At 46.9% G+C, this 22,059-nt stretch overlaps 1 protein-coding gene across 2 annotated transcripts in view; it reads right to left on the reverse strand.

The window, feature by feature from the left end:
• LOC120056438 (serine/threonine-protein phosphatase 2A 55 kDa regulatory subunit B beta isoform) overlaps positions 1–22,059 on the reverse strand; it is a 154,612-nt gene that overhangs the window by 19,728 nt on the left and 112,825 nt on the right. For both annotated transcript variants that reach the window (XM_039004596.1, XM_039004597.1), the window contains exons 2-4: positions 9,865–9,962; positions 2,911–3,076; positions 1,961–2,073 (exon numbers count right to left, since the gene is read on the reverse strand). In XM_039004596.1, the coding sequence (XP_038860524.1) occupies positions 1,961–2,073; positions 2,911–3,076; positions 9,865–9,962 (377 nt within the window). The remainder of the gene's footprint in view (positions 1–1,960; positions 2,074–2,910; positions 3,077–9,864; positions 9,963–22,059) is intronic.

Raw genomic sequence — 22,059 nt, forward strand, 5'->3', positions numbered from 1 at the left:
AGAATCTCTAAAATGTTTTTTCTAAATAAGCTTTGTTGTACAATTTAAAGTTAAAATATACAGCATTTAAAACAGTCAGCAATAACCTAATGAATTCAGAGTTTGTGTAATTATACCTAGGCTAAATATGAGCCTTACACAGCCATAAAACCCACTAATCATTTAATTATTCTATCAAAAATAGTTTAACCTGCTGTTTTTGCAATAATCACTGATCTGGCTTCCAGGTCGGTCTATAAAAATGCCCTCAAATGCAAATGTTGAGTTGAAACCCTTTGTCAGAGAGGAAAAAGGGATCACTGATCTTTGTTGTTGTGAGTGGTAGGGGGAGGGGCTTGGGAGAAAGACGTGAAGCCGGAGGTTTCATTCTCACCAAAATCTGTCCAAAATAACCCCAATGCATTTCTATGCTCTTATTTTGAACCTAAGGTTGTCGCCTGCCTTCCCGCCTTTGGGACAACAACTCCCATTGTTAGGGCGGAGACATGAGCATCTCATCATTATATACAGATCTCTGGTGTAAATAGGAAGGTGCACAGCACAGAAGGAGCGAACGAGAAGAGACCAAAAAGACAATGAGAACAAGAGGACGTTCATAAAAACTAAAAATACAACAACCTTGATTCTGCAATACAGGTATTTGGAATATCACGTAAAAACATACATTTGAATTAATCAAATGTATTTGATATATCGCCCAGCCCTATATTTGACCCCATGCTGACCCCTGGGTACAAGCTGGTGTAGACAGATGGGTCACCCCAGGACCTGGCTAATGTGTGGTCAGCAGCATGGGTGCCTGGTGTCACACCCCCATCTAAGAACCGGACAACCCCCTCCCCACCCCCACACTGACAGACACGTGCATTTGGCAAGATATGAAACCAGGCCAGTTTCTTGAATCCCTCGGTGGCACTGGGAGAGATGAAGGCTGCCATAGGGATGAAGGCTGCCATAGGGATGAAGGCTGCCATAGGGATGAAGGCTGCCATAGGGATGAAGGTTGCCATAGGGATGAAGGCTGCCATAGGGATGAAGGCTGCCATAGGGATGAAGGCTGCCATAGGGATGAAGGTTGCCATAGGGATGAAGGCTGCCATAGGGATGAAGGTTGCCATAGGGATGAAGGCTGCCATAGGGATGAAGGCTGCCATAGGGATGAAGGTTGCCATAGGGATGAAGGCTGCCATAGGGATGAAGGTTGCCATAGGGATGAAGGCTGCCATAGGGATGAAGGCTGCCATAGGGATGAAGGCTGCCATAGGGATGAAGGCTGCCATAGGGATGAAGGCTGCCATAGGGATGAAGGCTGCCATAGGGATGAAGGTTGCCATAGGGATGAAGGCTGCCATAGGGATGAAGGTTGCCATAGGGATGAAGGCTGCCATAGGGATGAAGGCTGCCATAGGGATGAAGGCTGCCATAGGGATGAAGGCTGCCATAGGGATGAAGGCTGCCATAGGGATGAAGGTTGCCATAGGGATGAAGGTTGCCATAGGGATGAAGGCTGCCATAGGGATGAAGGCTGCCATAGGGATGAAGGCTGCCATAGGGATGAAGGCTGCCATAGGGATGAAGGCTGCCATAGGGATGAAGGTTGCCATAGGGATGAAGGCTGCCATAGGGATGAAGGTTGCCATAGGGATGAAGGTTGCCATAGGGATGAAGGCTGCCATAGGGATGAAGGTTGCCATAGGGATGAAGGCTGCCATAGGGATGAAGGCTGCCATAGGGATGAAGGCTGCCATAGGGATGAAGGTTGCCATAGGGATGAAGGCTGCCATAGGGATGAAGGCTGCCATAGGGATGAAGGCTGCCATAGGGAGCGATAATGTCACAGGTTGCCAGAGGAAGGAAAACAGACGCATTCAAATTCTGTATGTAGCACTGCAAATGTGGGCACAGAGATGACCGGGCAGGCTGTGGTGACACTGTAGTGGGGGAAGGGCTGGCATCTTACCCGCAGGGCGGTGATGGTGGTGGGGTCTCGGATCCTCCCTTCCTCGTCCTTCAGGTTGTAGCCCTCCGGTCTCTTGTCCCGCTCACTGACCTTCCACAGCTTCACTGTTTTATCTGCAGGGAGGAGAGGAGGAGGAGGAGGAAGAGGGGAGGGAGGGGTGGAGGAGGGGAGAGAGGGATGAGTAACAGCAGGCTTGGGATTGGCTAAAGGAAAGGTGTGATGGCCTGGCCGGCTGGCTGGCTGGCTGGCTGGCTGGCTGGCTGGCTGGCTGGCTGGCTGGCTGGCTGGCTGGCTGGCTGGCTGGCTGGCTGGCTGGCTGGCTGGGGGAGATAGCTAGTAGTCTGCTGTGCTGCTACAGTATTGGAAGCAGGCCACTGCTGAGGGTTGGCATGACATAAATAGATAAGAAATATATCAGCCTCCAATTAACCTGATCAAAGTTCCTGATGCCAGCCTAGCTTGTTCCACTGATGTCCAGGAGTCAGTCTGCTGATTCAAGTTCCCCGTCTAATACATTTACTGAAAGGCGAAAGGAAGGGTACTGCAGTATTGTAAAGGTCACTTCCTGCCTCTGGTGGCACTTAACTCAACATAAAACGGCTGCTTGGCTAACACCAATGGCCCTTACAATACAATAAATAATGTCATGGCGGTAATGGAACCATTAACAAACATGAACATCGACTGGTCTAGTGAGCAGTTAGATATGCTGATGTCACTAGAACAAACAGGAGTAGAAGGTGATGAAAAACATGATGTTGGTCACACAGAAAACAAAATGGCACCTTATTCTCTGTATATTCTCTGTAACCCAACGTGCAACCAAAAAATAGCGTGAGCATTTTAGAACGAATATGCACGACTCTGCTCACATAACGCCTGTTCCTTCCTAGATTTCACTAGGACTAGCAGTGTGGCTTGCCATTGGTGGAGAGGAGGAGGTGGCTCACCATTGGTGGAGAGGAGGAAGTAGGCAGCGTTCTGTTGAGGCAGCCATCGTATCTTGTTGATCTTCTCCTCGATCTCCAGGCTCTTCAGGTAGTCAAACTCAGGCTCGTGGCTCTGGAAGGTGCTGTAAACATTGTACTCCCCTCTCCTGTGAGGCTGGTTCTTACTCTGAAACAACAAGGATGTTTGAGTTTGTGGAAGATGTTCTGCTATTATTCAGCTATTAAGACATGCACTGCATGACCTAGTCACTACCCACTTTATGTTTGTAAAAACAATGTACATCCAGTCCATTATTACCTCTACTTGTTGTTTTACTAGTTGATTGTTGATATTGTTATTGACTAATGTACTGCATTGTTGAGGGAGCTAGTACATTTTGTTGCACCTTTTACACCTGCTGTAAACTGTATGTGACTAATACAATTTGATTAGATTTATTTTATAGGCCAGTGTTTCAGCATGAGGATACAGGGGAGGATACAGAGAGTGGGGATCGTCCTATTTGCAATGAATAGACAACATTTAGGAAACAGCAACCCAAGACTTGCACAGCAGCAAATGTGTCGATGGCCTGGTTTCTGCTTTCTATATCAAGCATACATACAGGAGGGGGCTGTCAAAAACCCAGGAACCAACAAAGCACGGGGACTGTAGTACGTGGACCAGTCTCCAAAATCCGTCTCCGGTATCGTACAGGTTGACATAACCGCTGACATTGTACAGCCATTTTGCCTCCACATGGTAGAAATTCAAGAACTCAGGCAAAAGCGGGTTAAATCTATTGTAAGGTTGTCAAGATGTGTAGTCAGGATGGCAGAGATAGCTCAATGGGAACCCAGCAACCTAGCTTCAGCTCAGCCAACACGGCAGGTCGGGTCTCACCTCAGGAAGCTTCACAATCAATAGAGCCAAATCAGATGACCAAACAGGAGGGGAGGGTATTAATGGAAACAGATTTGCCTTCTGCGGGGGTAAAGACAGGGGAAGGGGGAAAGGAGGGGGGAGACGGGAGACGGGAGACGGGAGACGCCTCTGGTGTGGGGATTAGTGGATACTATGGAGCGCCTTGAAATCAGCCGGAAAGAAAATGAAGGGAAAGGAGGAAGAGGAAGAAAGGGGGATTCAGTCAGTCAGTCAGTCCCTTACAGGGGGATTCAGTTAGTCAGTCAGTCCCTGACAGGGGGATTCATTCAGTCAGTCCCTGACAGGGGGATTCAGTCAGTCAGTCCCTGACAGGGGGATTCAGTCAGTCAGTCAGTCCCTTACAGGGGGATTCAGTCAGTCAGTCAGTCAGTCCCTGACAGGGGGATTCAGTCAGTCAGTCCCTGACAGGGGGATTCAGTCAGTCAGTCCCTGACAGGGGGATTCAGTCAGTCAGTCCCTGACAGGGGGATTCAGTCAGTCAGTACCTGAAAGGGGGATTCAGTCAGTCCCTGACAGGGGGATTCAGTCAGTCAGTCAGTCCCTTACAGGGGGATTCAGTCAGTCAGTCCCTTACAGGGGGATTCAGTCAGTCAGTCCCTTACAGGGGGATTCAGTCAGTCAGTCAGTCAGTCAGTCAGTCAGTCAGTCAGTCAGTCAGTCAGTCCCTGACAGGGGGATTCAGTCAGTCAGTCAGTCAGTCCCTGACAGGGGGATTCAGTCAGTCAGTCAGTCCCTGACAGGGGGATTCAGTCAGTCAGTCAGTCAGTCAGTCCCTGACAGGGGGATTCAGTCAGTCAGTCAGTCAGTCCCTGACAGGGGGATTCAGTCAGTCAGTCAGTCAGTCAGTCCCTGACAGGGGGATTCAGTCAGTCAGTCCCTTACAGGGGGATTCAGTCAGTCAGTCAATTACAGGGGGATTCAGTCAGTCAGTCCCTGACAGGGGGATTCAGTCAGTCCCTGACAGGGGGTTTCAGTCAGTCAGTCCCTGACAGGGGGATACAGTCAGTCAGTCCCTGACAGGGGGATTCAGTCAGTCAGTCCCTGACAGGGGGATTCAGTCAGTCAGTCCCTGACAGGGGGATTCAGTCAGTCAGTCAGTCAGTCCCTGACAGGGGGATTCAGTCAGTCAGTCCCTGACAGGGGGATTCAGTCAGTCAGTCCCTGACAGGGGGATTCAGTCAGTCAGTCCCTGACATGGGGATTTAGTCAGTCAGTCCCTGAAAGGGGGATTCAGTCAGTCAGTCAGTCCCTGAAAGGGGGATTCAGTCAGTCAGTCCCTGACAGGGGGATTCAGTCAGTCAGTCAGTCCCTTACAGGGGGATTCAGTCAGTCAGTCAGTCAGTCCCTGACAGGGGGATTCAGTCAGTCAGTCCCTGACAGGGGGATTCAGTCAGTCAGTACCTGAAAGGGGGATTCAGTCAGTCCCTGACAGGGGGATTCAGTCAGTCAGTCAGTCCCTTACAGGGGGATTCAGTCAGTCAGTCCCTTACAGGGGGATTCAGTCAGTCAGTCCCTTACAGGGGGATTCAGTCAGTCAGTCAGTCAGTCCCTGACAGGGGGATTCAGTCAGTCAGTCAGTCAGTCAGTCCCTGACAGGGGGATTCAGTCAGTCAGTCAGTCCCTGACAGGGGGATTCAGTCAGTCAGTCAGTCAGTCAGTCCCTGACAGGGGGATTCAGTCAGTCAGTCAGTCAGTCAGTCAGTCAGTCAGTCAGTCAGTCCCTGACAGGGGGATTCAGTCAGTCAGTCAGTCAGTCCCTGACAGGGGGATTCAGTCAGTCAGTCCCTTACAGGGGGATTCAGTCAGTCAGTCCCTGACAGGGGGATTCAGTCAGTCCCTGACAGGGGGTTTCAGTCAGTCAGTCCCTGACAGGGGGATACAGTCAGTCAGTCCCTGACAGGGGGATTCAGTCAGTCAGTCCCTGACAGGGAGATTCAGTCAGTCAGTCCCTGACAGGGGGATTCAGTCAGTCAGTCCCTGACAGGGGGATTCAGTCAGTCAGTCCCTGACAGGGGGATTCAGTCAGTCAGTCCCTGAAAGGGGGATTCAGTCAGTCAGTCCCTGACAGGGGGATTCAGTCAGTCAGTCAGTCCCTTACAGGGGGATTCAGTCAGTCAGTCAGTCAGTCCCTGAAAGGGGGATTCAGTCAGTCAGTCAGTCCCTGAAAGGGGGATTCAGTTAGTCAGTCCCTGAAAGGGGGATTCAGTCAGTCAGTCAGTCCCTGAAAGGGGGATTCAGTCAGTCAGTCCCTGACAGGGGGATTCAGTCAGTCAGTCCCTGACATTCATATTTTCACCACAGCGAGACAGAAGATTCAGACGCTGTCTAGTCATTCCATCCAGCTTCCACAGGAAATGCTATAGGCCTCCCAGAGTCAACCGTAATCTCTCCATAATACCTCCTACCACCACTGAATAAACATCCACAGCCTTTCAACACCACTACTACTACACAGTAACCCAGGGAATGTAACTGGAACACCATCAATGAATGATAACGAATGTGGCGATGATGTTATTTCATTAAAGGTTCCGTATAGGTTCATTGGATGAAGGTTCATTAGCTAGATCAGTGTTTCCCAAACTCTGTCCTCAGGACCCCAAAGTGTGCACGTTTTGGTTTTTGCCCTAGCACTACATGGCTGATTCAAAAGCTTGATGATTAATTGAATCAGCTGCGTAGTGTTAGGGCAAAAACCAAAACGTGCCCCCCTTGGGTCCCCAGGACCAAGTTTGGGAAACGCTGAGCTTGATGTCGAATGGTTAGTGCAGGGCTTTCCAACCTTGTTCCTGGAGAGATACCGCCTTTTAGGTTTTAACTCCAACCCTGTTCCTGGAGAGCTACCTTCCTGTAGGTTTTCACTCGAACCCTGTTCCTGGTGAGCTACCCTGCTGTAGGTTTTCACTCCAACCCTGTTCCTGGAGAGATACCGCCTTTTAGGTTTTAACTCCAACCCTGTTCCTAGAGAGCTACAGTCCTGTAGGTTTTAACTCCAACCCTGTTCCTGGAGAGCTACCTTCCTGTAGGTTTTAACTCCAACCCTGTTCCTGGAGAGATACCGCCTTTTAGGTTTTAACTCCAACCCTGTTCCTAGAGAGCTACCCTCCTGTAGGTTTTAACTCCAACCCTGTTCCTGGAGAGCTACATTCCTGTAGGTTTTAACTCCAACCCTGTTCCTGGAGAGCTACCTTCCTGTAGGTTTTAACTCCAACCCTGTTCCTGGAGAGCTACCTTCCTGTAGGTTTTCACTCCAACCCTGTTCCTGGAGAGCTACAGTCCTGTAGGTTTTCACTCCAACCCTGTTCCTGGAGAGCTACCCTGCTGTAGGTTTTCACTCCAACCCTGTTCCTGGAGAGATACCGCCTTTTAGGTTTTAACTCCAACCCTGTTCCTAGAGAGCTACCCTCCTGTAGGTTTTAACTCCAACCCTGTTCCTGGAGAGCTACCTTCCTGTAGGTTTTAACTCCAACCCTGTTCCTGGAGAGATACCGCCTTTTAGGTTTTAACTTCAACCCTGTTCTTGGAGAGCTACCCTCCTGTAGGTTTTAACTCCAACCCTGTTCCTGGAGAGCTACCTTCCTGTAGGTTTTAACTCCAACCCTGTTCCTGGAGAGCTACCTTCCTGTAGGTTTTCACTCCAACCCTGTTCCTGGAGAGCTACAGTCCTGTAGGTTTTCACTCCAACCCTGTTCCTGGAGAGCTACCCTGCTGTAGGTTTTCACTCCAACCCTGTTCCTGGAGAGCTACCCTCCTGTAGGTTTTAACTCCAACCCTGTTCCTGGAGAGCTACAGTCCTGTAGGTTCTCACTCCAACCCTGTTCCTGGAGAGCTACCCTGCTGTAGGTTTTCACTCCAACCCTGTTCCTGGAGAGCTATCCTCCTGTAGGTTTTAACTCCAACCCTGTTCCTGGAGAGCTACCTTCCTGTAGGTTTTAACTCCAACCCTGTTCCTGGAGAGCTACAGTCCTATAGGTTTTCACTCCAACCCTGTTCCTGGAGAGCTACCCTGCTGTAGGTTTTCACTCCAAACCTGTTCCTGGAGAGCTACCTTCCTGTAGGTTTTAACTTCAACCCTGTTCCTGGAGAGCTATCGTCCTGTAGGTTTTAACTCCAACCCTGTTCCTGGAGAGCTACCTTCCTGTAGGTTTTCACTCCAACCCTGTTCCTGGAGAGCTACAGTCCTGTAGGTTTTCACTCCAACCCTGTTCCTGGAGAGCTACCCTGCTGTAGGTTTTCACTCCAACCCTGTTCCTGGAGAGATACCGCCTTTTAGGTTTTAACTCCAACCCTGTTCCTAGAGAGCTACCCTCCTGTAGGTTTTAACTCCAACCTTGTTCCTGGAGAGCTACCTTCCTGTAGGTTTTAACTCCAACCCTGTTCCTGGAGAGATACCGCCTTTTAGGTTTTAACTCCAACCCTGTTCCTGGAGAGCTACCTTCCTGTAGGTTTTAACTCCAACCCTGTTCCTGGAGAGCTACCTTCCTGTAGGTTTTCACTCCAACCCTGTTCCTGGAGAGCTACAGTCCTGTAGGTTTTCACTCCAACCCTGTTCCTGGAGAGCTACCCTGCTGTAGGTTTTCACTCCAACCCTGTTCCTGGAGAGCTACCCTGCTGTAGGTTTTCACTCCAACCCTGTTCCTGGAGAGCTACCCTCCTGTAGGTTTTAACTCCAACCCTGTTCCTGGAGAGCTACAGTCCTGTAGGTTCTCACTCCAACCCTGTTCCTGGAGAGCTACCCTGCTATAGGTTTTCACTCCAACCCTGTTCCTGGAGAGCTATCCTCCTGTAGGTTTTAACTCCAACCCTGTTCCTGGAGAGCTACCTTCCTGTAGGTTTTAACTCCAACCCTGTTCCTGGAGAGCTATCGTCCTGTAGGTTTTAACTCCAACCCTGTTCCTGGAGAGCTACCTTCCTGTAGGTTTTCACTCCAACCCTGTTCCTGGAGAGCTACAGTCCTGTAGGTTTTCACTCCAACCCTGTTCCTGGAGAGCTACCTTGCTGTAGGTTTTCACTCCAACCCTGTTCCTGGAGAGCTACCCTGCTGTAGGTTTTCACTCCAACCCTGTTCCTGGAGAGCTACCCTCCTGTAGGTTTTAACTCCAACCCTGTTCCTGGAGAGCTACAGTCCTGTAGGTTCTCACTCCAACCCTGTTCCTGGAGAGCTACAGTCCTATAGGTTTTAACTCCAACCCTGTTCCTGGAGAGCTACAGTCCTATAGGTTCTCACTCCAACCCTGTTCCTGGAGAGCTACCCTGCTATAGGTTTTCACTCCAACCCTGTTCCTGGAGAGCTATCCTCCTGTAGGTTTTAACTCCAACCCTGTTCCTGGAGAGCTACCTTCCTGTAGGTTTTAACTCCAACCCTGTTCCTGGAGAGCTACAGTCCTATAGGTTTTCACTCCAACCCTGTTCCTGGAGAGCTATCGTCCTGTAGGTTTTCACTCCAACCCTGTTCCTGGAGAGCTACCTTCCTGTAGGTTTTAACTTCAACCCTGTTCCTGGAGAGCTATCGTCCTGTAGGTTTTCACTCCAACCCTGTTCCTGGAGAGCTATCGTCCTGTAGGTTTTAACTTCAACCCTGTTCCTGGAGAGCTATCGTCCTGTAGGTTTTCACTCCAACCCTGTTCCTGGAGAGCTATCTTCCTGTAGGTTTTAACTTCAACCCTGTTCCTGGAGAGCTATCGTCCTGTAGGTTTTCACTCCAACCCTGTTCCTGGAGAGCTATCGTCCTGTAGGTTTTAACTTCAACCCTGTTCCTGGAGAGCTACCCTCCTGTAGGTTTTCACTCCAACCCTGTTCCTGGAGAGCTACCATCCTGTAGGTTTTCACTCCAACCCTAATCTAGCACACCTGATTCTAATAATTAGCTGGTTGATCAAATGAACCAGGTTAGTTACAACTGGGGTTGGAGTGACAATCTCCAAGAGGGTAGTTCTCCAGGAACAAGGTTGGAGACCCCTGAGTTAGTGACTCATAGGAAAACAGGATGTGATGTGACATGATGAGTACGGAGTCTTGGCTGGTCTTACCCCCTGTTCTCTCTGGAACACCACTACTCTCCCTCCCTTGTCCCCGGTCGCCAGCAGCTCTCCAGTTGGGTTGAACTCAACCGTGGATATGATGTCAGCTGGAACAGAAAACACAAACGGAAAACAACACGTTACCTCACTGAGATACACAATACGACAGTAAAGTACATTACCGACCTACTGTATGCCTGAAAGAGTCATGTTCTGTTCCCTTCATCTCATTGACAACCGTGAAATCTACTTTCAAAACCCAACTATATGAAATTGAAGTGGTTAATGACTTGAAATAGGTAGGGAAAGACGCAGAGTGGAGTGAAAAGGTCTACTTTCATGTGATCCTCAAGTCTTTGAAGACCTGCTCTCTCCCGAGCAGAAAGGCCTGCTCAGATAGCATGTCCATGGATCGAATCAATTATGTGTGCTGCTAGCCTACCTCAGGGCTGATGAAAGGCCTGGACCAGCACTACAACAACCTGCAGTCTTCACAATACCACTACCCCCTCGCACCACGCTTGCCCCTCACTGTCACCAACCCATTCATATGCAAAACCCTCTCACACATCTCCCAGACACACATCAGATCTCTACAATAACATGGAATGGTGAACATGGAGAATTATACACAGAGATAGCCTGCTGCTTCCGTCTGTGACAGGGACGCGTTCACAATAGGTTGCCACAACTCAATCGCATGAGATCAGATACAAATGACATCTTTACTTCCATACGTCGCACACTCGGGGGCACTCCATTCTGTGGTTGACAGGGAAATTTCATGACAAAGGAGCCACCCCACACCCCCTCTCTTTCTCTACAATATTAAAGATGATAGATAAACGCTATACTGGTGTTCATATATAGGGATGGGAGATAGAGTCAGTCTTTACAGACCCCAACAGAGTGGCCAGGCAGCCAACCGTTGACAATGATCCAGAACTATTATTATTATCTGGGAGAAACATACTAGACTTCAGAGAATCCACTAAGACAACACTAACAGACATATGTGTGTGTGTGGGACACAAACGTCTCAATTAACCCATCTCTATTTTAGGGGCTTAGAGAAATGGCAAAGGAAGCTGCTATTTTTGGCTGTCTTGCTTTGTGATGAGGACTATCTAAACCACAGAGGAAGGTAGAGGACTATCTAAACCACAGAGGAAGGTAGAGGACTATCTAAACCACAGAGGAAGGTAGAGGACTATCTAAACCACAGAGGAAAGTCAAGGACTATCTAACCCACAGAGGAAGGTAGAGGACTATCTAAACCACAGAGGAAGGTAGAGGACTATCTAAACCACAGAGGAAGGAAGAGGACTATCTAAACCACAGAGGAAGGTAGAGGACTATCTAAACCACAGAGGAAAGTCAAGGACTATCTAACCCACAGAGGAAGGTAGAGGACTATCTAAACTACAGAGGAAGGTAGAGGACTATCTAAACTACAGAGGAAGGTAGAGGACTATCTAAACTACAGAGGAACGTAGAGGACTATCTAAACCACAGACGAAGGTAGAGGACTATCTAAACCACAGAGGAAGGTAGAGGACTGTCTAACCCACAGAGGAAAGTCAAGGACTATCTAACCCACAGAGGAAGGTAGAGGACTATCTAAACCACAGAGGAAGGTAGAGGACTATCTAAACCACAGAGGAAAGTCAAGGACTATCTAAACCACAGAGGAAGGTAGAGGACTATCTAAACCACAGAGGAAAGTCAAGGACTATCTAAACCACAGAGGAAGGTAGAGGACTATCTAAACCACAGAGGAAGGTAGAGGACTATCTAAACCACAGAGGAAGGTAGAGGACTAACCCACAGAGGAAAGTCAAGGACTATCTAAACCACAGAGGAAGGTAGAGGACTATCTAAACCACAGAGGAAAGTAGAGGACTATCTAAACCACAGAGGGAAGTAGAGGACTATCTAAACCACAGAGGGAAGTAGAGGACTATCTAAACCACAGAGGAAGGTAGAGGACTATCTAAACCACAGAGGAAAGTAGAGGACTATCTAAACCACAGAGGAAAGTAGAGGACTATCTAAACCACAGAGGAAGGTAGAGGACTATCTAAACCACAGAGGAAGGTAGAGGACTATCTAAACCACAGAGGAAGGTAGAGGACTATCTAAACCACAGAGGAAGGTAGAGGACTATCTAAACCACAGAGGAAGGTAGAGGACTATCTAAACCACAGAGGGAAGTAGAGGACTATCTAAACCACAGAGGAAGGTAGAGGACTATCTAAACCACAGAGGAAAGTAGAGGACTATCTAAACCACAGAGGAAAGTAGAGGACTATCTAAACCACAGAGGAAGGTAGAGGACTATCTAAACCACAGAGGAAGGTAGAGGACTATCTAAACCACAGAGGAAGGTAGAGGACTATCTAAACCACAGAGGAAAGTAGAGGACTATCTAAACCACAGAGGAAGGTAGAGGACTATCTAAACCACAGAGGAAGGTAGAGGACTATCTAAACCACAGAGGAAAGTAGAGGACTATCTAAACCACAGAGGAAGGTAGAGGACTATCTAAACCACAGAGGAAAGTAGAGGACTATCTAAACCACAGAGGAAGGTAGAGGACTATCTAAACCACAGAGGAAGGTAGAGGACTATCTAAACCACAGAGGAAAGTAGAGGACTATCTAAACCACAGAGGAAGGTAGAGGACTATCTAAACCACAGAGGAAGGTAGAGGACTATCTAAACCACAGAGGAAGGTAGAGGACTATCTAAACCACAGAGGAAGGTAGAGGACTATCTAAACCACAGAGGAAGGTAGAGGACTATCTAAACCACAGAGGAAGGTAGAGGACTATCTAAGCCACAGAGGAAGGTAGAGGACTATCTAAACCACAGAGGAAGGTAGAGGACTATCTAAGCCACAGAGGAAGGTAGAGGACTATCTAAGCCACAGAGGAAGGTAGAGGACTATCTAAACCACAGAGGAAGGTAGAGGACTATCTAAACCACAGAGGAAGGTAGAGGACTATCTAAACCACAGAGGAAGGTAGAGGACTATCTAAGCCACAGAGGAAGGTAGGACAATCTGGGATGTTTAATTAAGGCAACCCCTCACTAGGGAGCGTCGATGAGCTGCGACACTACGGAGGAATTTAGGGGCAGATGCTCCGTCCGTCCGTCCGTCCGTCCGTCCGTCCGTCCGTCCGTCCGTCCGTCCGTCCGTCCGTCCGTCCGTCCGTCCGTCCGTCCGTCCGTCCGTCCGTCCGTCCGTCCGTCCGTCCGTCCGTCCGTCTGTCTGTCTGTCTGTCTGTCTGTCTGTCTGTCTGTCTGTCTCTCTGTCTGTCTGTCTGTCTGTCTGTCTGTCTGTCTGAACAACCTGCTGCCATATCTATGCCACCACTACTCCCACACAACTCATTGTTCACATTAACAGCCTCTCAAGAGTCCCCGACTCCCCACCCCTCTCTTTACTCAACGTGTAATTTACCAACCTCGAAGAAGACAGAGCCTTTATGGCTGTGTATATGAGTGTATGTGCTGCTGGGTGTTGGTGTATGCTGCAGCGGTAAGCTCTGCTATAACAGCCAGCAGAGGAGATGTGTCTCTAAATGGAGGAGCTGTGTCTAGTATTCATAACCCTCCTCACCCTCCTCACCCCCAACACCCAGTCTATCAAGTAACATCCTCTGTCTCCTCATCTAACCCTGTAGTTTCCCGTCTGCCCACGTCACACACAACCAAAATAACTTAGCTACCCCACATGATCTGTGGACTGAACGTACCAAAACAGTGATTCAGGTCAGGACATCCAGAACTGAGATGTATCACGTAGAATATCTCGTTCTAGCACTGTGAGGTTAAGAGAATCCAACTGGCATGCCTAGAACGGATGGAAGTTGTTTTTTAGATGAAAAACAAAACGAGTCGATGGTGAGTTTTCCCTCAAGCAGATTGTGGTTCGATCGATTCCTGCCTTTGACACATCTTCCCTGGTCTTCCTCTAGAGTCTAGCAGATGCATCTGTTTTAGAGTCTGTGCCTGCCTGGCTACACTGTTGCTATGCAATCCTCTCAGAGATAACGGTACACACTCTGTCTAGTGAGCTGTGTGGAGCGGCCTCTCATTTGCAGGTTTAATTGTATTGTTCCAACGTCTCTTTAGACCTAAAGAGACTAGTCCCTTGCTCGCACACACACACACACACACGTGCACGCACGCACACGCATGCACACGCACACACACACAGACACACGCTAACAGAGTGCTAAACCGGCAAAGCTTGGTCCTGATTAAAATAATTAACATTAAAACAAACAAGACAAAGCTTTTAAATAATTATGTTTTTTTCCAGGAGCAGCATGTCGGAAAGAGAGAGAGGTGATGAAAGGAAAAGATATAGATGTGTTTTGTGTTTTTAAAAGAGAGAGAGAGAGAGAGAGAGAGAGAGAGAGAGAGGGAGAGAGAGAGAGAGAGAGAGAAACAGCGAGTGAAAGAGAGGGAGGGAGAGTGAAAGATAGTGGGAGTGAAAGAGAGAGAAACAGCGAGTGAAAGAGAGGGAGGGAGAGTGAAAGATAGTGGGAGTGAAAGAGAGAGAAGACTGGGTTGTTATATGTTTACCCTAGTGCACCTCCATGTTGTCTGCCGGTGTAGGAGATTTAAGGTTCCCATGACGACCTCCTCCTAAACTAGCAGAGGCTGAATGAGGAGGACTTTGTTCTTGGGCATTGAATTGGCATCAGCAGACTGCATCTTCTCTTGCTACTGCTTCATATTCATATACACTATACTCCCCTCCCCTTCCACATACTTACGTACAGTGCTTCAGAAAGTATTTACACCCCTGGACTTTTTCCACTCTTTGTTGTGTTAAAGCCTGAATTTAAAATGGATTAAATTGTGAGCGTGAAAAACCCAGCAGCGTTGCAGTTCTTGACACACTCAAACCGGTGCACCTGGCACCTACTGCCACACCCCGTTCAAAGGCACTTAAATATTTTCTCTTGCCCTCTGAATGGCAGACAGATACAATCAATGTCTCAATTGTCTCAAGGCTTAAAAATCCTTCTTTAACCCGTCTCCCCCCCTTCATCTATACTGATTGAAATGGATTTAACAATTGACATCAATAAGGGATCATAGTTTTCACCTGGATTCACCTGGTCAGTCTGGGTCATGAGCATGCTTTGTAAACCTCACTAATTCTCCCCCAAACAATACTTGAATCTGTGACATCAAGCTCCATATAAGGGCATATTGTGACATTTCTATGTAGCAGGGTTTTCCCTCACGAGGGTGCACGTGCACATGCACAGTTGTTACCCGTCTCCGCTGCTGTGGCAGCCGGCCACATAAAATAACGATAGAAAATAATTGCAAATATTTCAGGTGGAAAAGAACACAAAAATAGCTCACTCGATTGTATGCTTTCAATAAAACAATGAATTGGTCCACAGTTTACAGATTTGTGACTCATACATTCACTGACAATGGAGCAGAGCAAGGCCTGCATCCAGCAACGTCACGAGTCACGTGACTCGTGTTTGCAGCTGTCTCAGTTCTGCACTCCAGGGAGAGAAAGGGATAGAGGGCAACCTTCACTGAAATAGTTTCAATGTATGGAATCACTTGGGAGTTTCTGGATTTTGTGTAAACCTCTCCTTTAACACCACTGAGGTAATACATCTGTGACCAAGTGAGCCAGACACAATCCCCACCACCTCCTCTTGTAAACCAGACTGGAGAAATATTCTGTGTCGACGATGGTAAAAGCAGGATGTGTGTCTCTGAGGTCACTGGTCATTTTAATAATGGGACACTAGTCACTTTAATAATGTTTACATACTGCTTTACTCATTTCATATGTATATACTGTATTCTAATGTATTTTAGTCAATGCCATTCTGACATTGCTCATCCTAATATTTATATATTTCTTCATTCCATTATTTTACTTTTAGATTTGTGTGTATTGTTGTGAAATGTTAGATATTACTGCACTGTTGGAGCTACTGTAGGAACACAAGCATTTCACTACACCCGCAATAACACCTGCTAAATATGTGTATGTGACCAATAACATCTGCTAAACATGTGTATGTGACCAATAACATCTGCTAAATATGTGTATGTGACCAATAACACCTGCTAAATATGTGTATGTGACCAATAACATCTGCTAAATATGTGTATGTGACCAATAACATCTGCTAAACATGTGTATGTGACCAATAACATCTGCTAAATATGTGTATGTGACCAATAACATTTGATTTGCTTTGATTTGAGATAGCTCTTGTTTGTGTGTGTTTTTTGTTATCTTATTGTGTTCCAATGAGCCAGGGAGTATGATGCTGAGAGACCAAGCACTAAGTGCCAATACAGACAAGACATAGAGAGGAGCTGGGAATGGAGAGCCTCATGAAAGAACCCCCTTTAGCTCGGGACACAATAGTCACCGATGTGATGCCTGTGACACAACTTGGGCAACTGACTGTCTGTATGCCAAGTGGTACCATTTTTAGCTTAGCACCATGACATGAGCCATGAGTCCATTACTGGACAAACACATCAGGCCTGTGTGTGTGCTGCTTATCCCTCACTGTGAGGGACAGCTGTCCTCTTGTGTGTACCAAATGCCACCCTATTTCCTATATAGTGCACTGCTTTTGACCAGGGCCCATAGGGCCCTTATATAGGGAACAGGGTGCCATTTGAGAAGCAGCCATATAGTGTGATGGAGAGAGATGTACAGTACAGTCAGCGGTATGGACATCCTGAAAATCAGGGACAGGACAGGATAGAGAAAGACAGGATAGACAGACAGGATTGAGACAGTCAGGTTTGAGACAGACAGGATAGACAGACAGGATTGAGACAGACAGTATAGAAAGACAGGATAGACAGACAGGATCGAGACAGGATCGAGATAGACAGGATCGAGACAGACAAGATCGAGACAGGGCTAGCCAGGACACTGACGGCTTACGTGTGGATAAGCACTATGTTCTCTCCTGTTTCATTTAGCCTATTGGATCCAACACAATTTACAAATGAGGACCGTTATGTAACATCTCTATGTTCAAATAGGAAAGTACAGTTGAAGTCGGAAGTTTACACACACCTTAGCCAAATACATTTAAACTCAGTATTTCACAAATCCTAGTAAAAATGCCCTGTCTTAGGTCAGTTAGGATCACCACTTTATTTTAAGAATGTGAAATGTCAGAATAATAATAGAGAGAATGATTTATTTCAGCTTTTATTTCTTTCATCACATTCCCAGTGGGTCAGAAGTTTACATACACTCAATTAGTATTTGGTGCATTGCCTTTAATTGTTTAACTTGTGTCAAACGTTTTGGGTAGCCTTCCACAAGCTTTCCACAATAAGTTGGGTGAATTTTAGCCCATTCCTCCTGACAGAGCTGGTGTAACTGAGTCAGGCTTGTAGGCCTCCTTGCTCGCACATGCTTTTTCAGTTCTGCCCACACATTTTCTATGGGATTGAGGTCAGGGCTTTGTGATGGCCACTCCAATACCTTGACCTTGTTGTCCTTAAGCCATTTTGCAACAACTTTGGAAGTATGCTTGGTGTCATTGTCCATTTGGAAGACCCATTTGCAACCAATCTTTAACTTCCTGACTGATGTCTTGAGATGCTGCTTCAATATATCCACATCATTTTCCTCCCTCATGATGCCATCTATTTTGTGAAGTGCACCAGTCCCTCCTGAAGCAAAGCACCCCCACAACATGATGCTGCCACCCCCGTGCTTCACGGTTGGGATGGTGTTCTTCGGCTTGCAAGCCTCCCCCTTTTTCCTCCAAACATAACGATGGTCATTATGACCAAACAGTTCTATTTTTGTTTCATCAGACCAGAGAAAATTTCTCCACAAAGTATGATCTTTGTCCCCATGTGCAGTTGCAAACCGTAGTCTGGCTTTTTTATGGTGGTTTTGGAGCAGTGGCTTCTTCCTTGCTGAGCGGCCTTTCAGGTTATGTCGATATAGGACTCGTTTTACTGTGAATATAGATACTTTTGTACCTGTTTCCTCCAGTATCTTCACAAGGTCCTTTGCTGTTGTTCTGGGATTGATTTGCACTTTCGCACCAAAGTACGTTCATCTCTAGGAGAGAGAAAGCGTCTCCTTCCTGAGCGGTATGACGGCTGCGTGGTCCGATGGTGTTTATACTTGCGTACTATCATTTGTACAGATGAACGTGGTACCTTCAGGCATTTGTAAATTGCTCCCAAGGATGAACCAGACTTGTGGAGGTCTACAATTGTTTTTCTGAGGTCTTGGCTGATTTATTTTGATTGTCCCATGATGTCAAGGAAAGAGGCACTGAGTTTGAAGGTAGGCCTTGAAATACATCCACAAGTACACCTCCAATTGACTCAAATTATGTCAATTAGCCTATCAGAAGCTTCTAAAGCTATTACATAATTTTCTGGAATTTTCCAAGCTGTTTAAAGGGACAGTCAACTCAGTGTATGTAAACTTCTGACCCACTGGAATTGTTATACAGTGAATGTGTGAAATAATCTGTCTGTAAACAATTGTTGGAAAAATTACTTGTGTCATGCACAAAGTAGATGTCCTAACCGACTTGCCAAAACTATAGTTTGTTAACAAGAAACTTGTTGAGTGGTTGAAAAACGAGTTTTAATGACTCCAACCTAAGTGTATGTAAAGTTCCGACTTCAACTTTAAATAAGGTCGCTGAGCTGTAAATCTTTGTCTGATCATCATCTACAATAGGAGACACTCCAACTTCAAGAGTCAGGCTAGGCTACATAGAGTCAGGCTAGGTTACATAGAGTCAGGCTAGGCTACATAGAGTCAGGCTAGGTTACATAGAGTCAGGCTAGGTTACATAGAGTCAGGCTAGGTTACATAGAGTCAGGCTAGGCTACATAGAGTCAGGCTAGGTTACATAGAGTCAGGCTAGGTTACATAGAGTCAGGCTAGGCTACATAGAGTCAGGCTAGGTTACATAGAGTCAGGCTAGGCTACATAGAGTCAGGCTAGGTTACATAGAGTCAGGCTAGGTTACATAGAGTCAGGCTAGGCTACATAGAGTCAGGCTAGGTTACATAGAGTCAGGCTAGGCTACATAGAGTCAGGCTAGGTTACATAGAGTCAGGCTAGGTTACATAGAGTCAGGCTAGGCTACATAGTCAGGCTAGGCTACATAGAGTCAGGCTACATAGTCAGGCTAGGTTACATAAGAGTCAGGCTAGGCTAGATAGAGTCAGGCTAGGCTACATAGAGTCAGGCTAGGCTACATAGAGTCAGGCTAGGTTACATAGAGTCAGGCTAGGTTACATAAGAGTCAGGCTAGGTTACATAAGAGTCAGGCTAGGTTACATAAGTGTCAGGCTACATAGTCGGGCTAGGTTACATAGAGTCAGGCTAGGCTACATAGAGTCAGGCTAGCTAGCTAGCTTTGGCCCCATCTCTTGTCATAGCTCCGCGCGCTAGCTTTGGCCCCATCTCTTGTCATAGCTCCGCGCACTAGCTTTGTCCCCATCTCTTCTCATAGCTCCGCGCGCTAGCTTTGTCCCCATCTCTTCTCATAGCTCCGCGCGCTAGCTATGTCCCCATCTCTTCTCAAACACGCCTTTGTATTTTGGTACTGCTGAAGATCCAGCCCATAGAAATACAGCAGCATCAGCAGTTTCAGATTAGAAAAAAAAAGTTACATTTACTGACTCAAAACCGATAGTACTTCTGATAAAATCCCTAATTCAGCTGTACACTTTCAATGAAACAATCATACATTCACTGCAATCGGCGCGGAGCGAGGCCTGCATCCAGGAACGTCACGAGTCATGTGACCTGTTGTTGCAGCTATCTCAGATCTGCACTCCATGGAGAGAGAGGGCAAACACCACTGAACTAGGTTCAATGTATGGAAACACTTGGGAGTTTCTGGAGTTTAGGAACACTTCTCCTTTAAATCACATTGTTCTACATACAGCGATAAAAACAAACACAAACACCCTCATACCACACACACACACACACACACACACACACACACACACACACACACACACACACACACACACACACACACACACACACACACACACACACACACACACACACACACACACACACACACAGTGTCAGGGCAGAGCAGCATGCTCAATACATGACGAAAAGGCGTATCGGAGAACACAAAGCAGAGTAGAACAGAGCGGGCTGAACGGAGGGGGGGGGGGGGGGGGGGGATAATTACCATCTAAATCATATTCACATTCCACATGGAAACGGAATTCCAAATGATATCTCCAAGTCGGGAAACATGCTGACCTAATTAGGCCCCAGGAGGATCCAGTTTTTGAACTCCTTTTCCCAACGTTTTCTTTCCTTATCATCAGAGGAGAACCTGGTGGAAGAATTCCACCAACAAAGAGAATGGAATAGTATTAAAGATTCAGAGGGAATGATGCGCCAGAGGGTGAATTGTTTTCTTCTCATTAACAACCAAGTTCTATCTTGCTTCTTTATTGTGGACAAGGTATAGCTGAACACAAAATGCACACATTGTTTGTCCTGTGAGGTAAAACAACAACTATAGAATATAAATATCAGTATACATGTATTTCATACTGGTATGATGTGTGTGCTCCGCTCCCTACACGTAATTGCTGTGAGCATTTTTAAAATCAAACAAAATCAAAGTTTACTGGTCGCGTACACAGATGTGCAGGTGTTATAGCAACATCTTGTCAGATATTCACCATCTGTTCATCAAACAGAAAATCCTCAAAGAAATTTAGAATAAAGTTCTGTTCTGTTTCGCTCTGTGTGTGTGTGTGTGTGTGTGTGTGTGTGTGTGTGTGTGTGTGTGTGTGTGTGTGTGTGTGTGTGTGTGTGTGTGTGTGTGTGTGTGTGTGTGTGTGTGTGTGTGTGTAACCATGTGTGTGTGGGACAATCTCACTCACTACTGGTGTGAATCGATGGGTGATATATTGGCAGACACAGTGTGATTTCAAAGGCGGATTAACCCATTAGATTGAAAAGCTGCCGCGGTCATCCCCCTCTTCAAAAGGGGAGACACCCTAGACCCAAACTTTTACAGACCTATATCCATCCTGCCCTGCCTTTCTAAAGTCTTCGAAAGCCAAGTTAACAAACAGACCACCAACCATTTTGAATCTCACCGTACCTTCCCCACTAGGCAATCTGGTTTCCGAGCTGGTCATAGGTGCACCTCAGCCACGCTCAGGGTCCTAAACGTTATTATAACCGCCATCGATAAAAGACAGTACTGTGCAGCCGTCTTCATCGACCTGGCCAAGGCTTTCGACTCCATCAATCACCACATTCTTGTCGGCAGACTCAATAGCCTTGGTTCCTCAAATGACTGCCTCGCCTGGTTCACCAACTACTTCTCAGCTAGAGTTCAGTGTGTCAAATCGGAGGGCCTGTTGTCCGGATCTCTTGCAGTCGCTATGGGGGTGCCACAGGGTTCAATTCTCGGGCCGACTCTTTTCTCTGTATATATCAACGATGTCGCTCTTGCTTCGGGTGATTCCCTGATCCACCTCTACGCAGACGACACCATTCTGTATACATCTGGCCCTTCTTTGGACACTGTGTTAACAAACCTCCAAATGAGCTTCAATGCCATGCAACACTTCTTCCTTGGCCTCCAACTGCTCTAAAAATGCTAGTAAAACAAAATGCATGCTCTTCAACCGATCGCTGCCCGCACCCGCCCGCCCGACTAGCATCACTACTCTGGACGGTTCTGACTTAGAATATGTGGACAACTACAAATACCTAGGTGTCTGTAAACTCTCCTTCCAGACTCATATTAAGCATCTCCAATCCAAAATTAAATATAGAATCGGCTTCCTATTTCGCAACAACTGTAACGAACGTCGTCGGGAGAAGGAGAAGAGGACCAAGGTGCAGCGTGGTAAGTGTTCATATTACTTTAATAAAATATGAAATACTTGACAAAACAACAAAAACGACAAACGAACAGTTCTGAAAGGTGACGACACACAAAACAGAAAACAACCACCCACAAACACAGGTGGGAACAGCCTACCTAAGTATGATCCCCAATCAGAGACAACGATAGACAGCTGCCTCTGATTGGGAACCATACCAGGCCAAACACATAGAAATACAAAACAAGGACAACATAGAACACCAGACATAGAATGCCCACCCAAACTCACGCCCTGACCAACCAAAAT

Source organism: Salvelinus namaycush, chromosome 12 (assembly GCF_016432855.1).
Source record: "Salvelinus namaycush isolate Seneca chromosome 12, SaNama_1.0, whole genome shotgun sequence".
Taxonomy (NCBI): domain Eukaryota; kingdom Metazoa; phylum Chordata; class Actinopteri; order Salmoniformes; family Salmonidae; genus Salvelinus; species Salvelinus namaycush.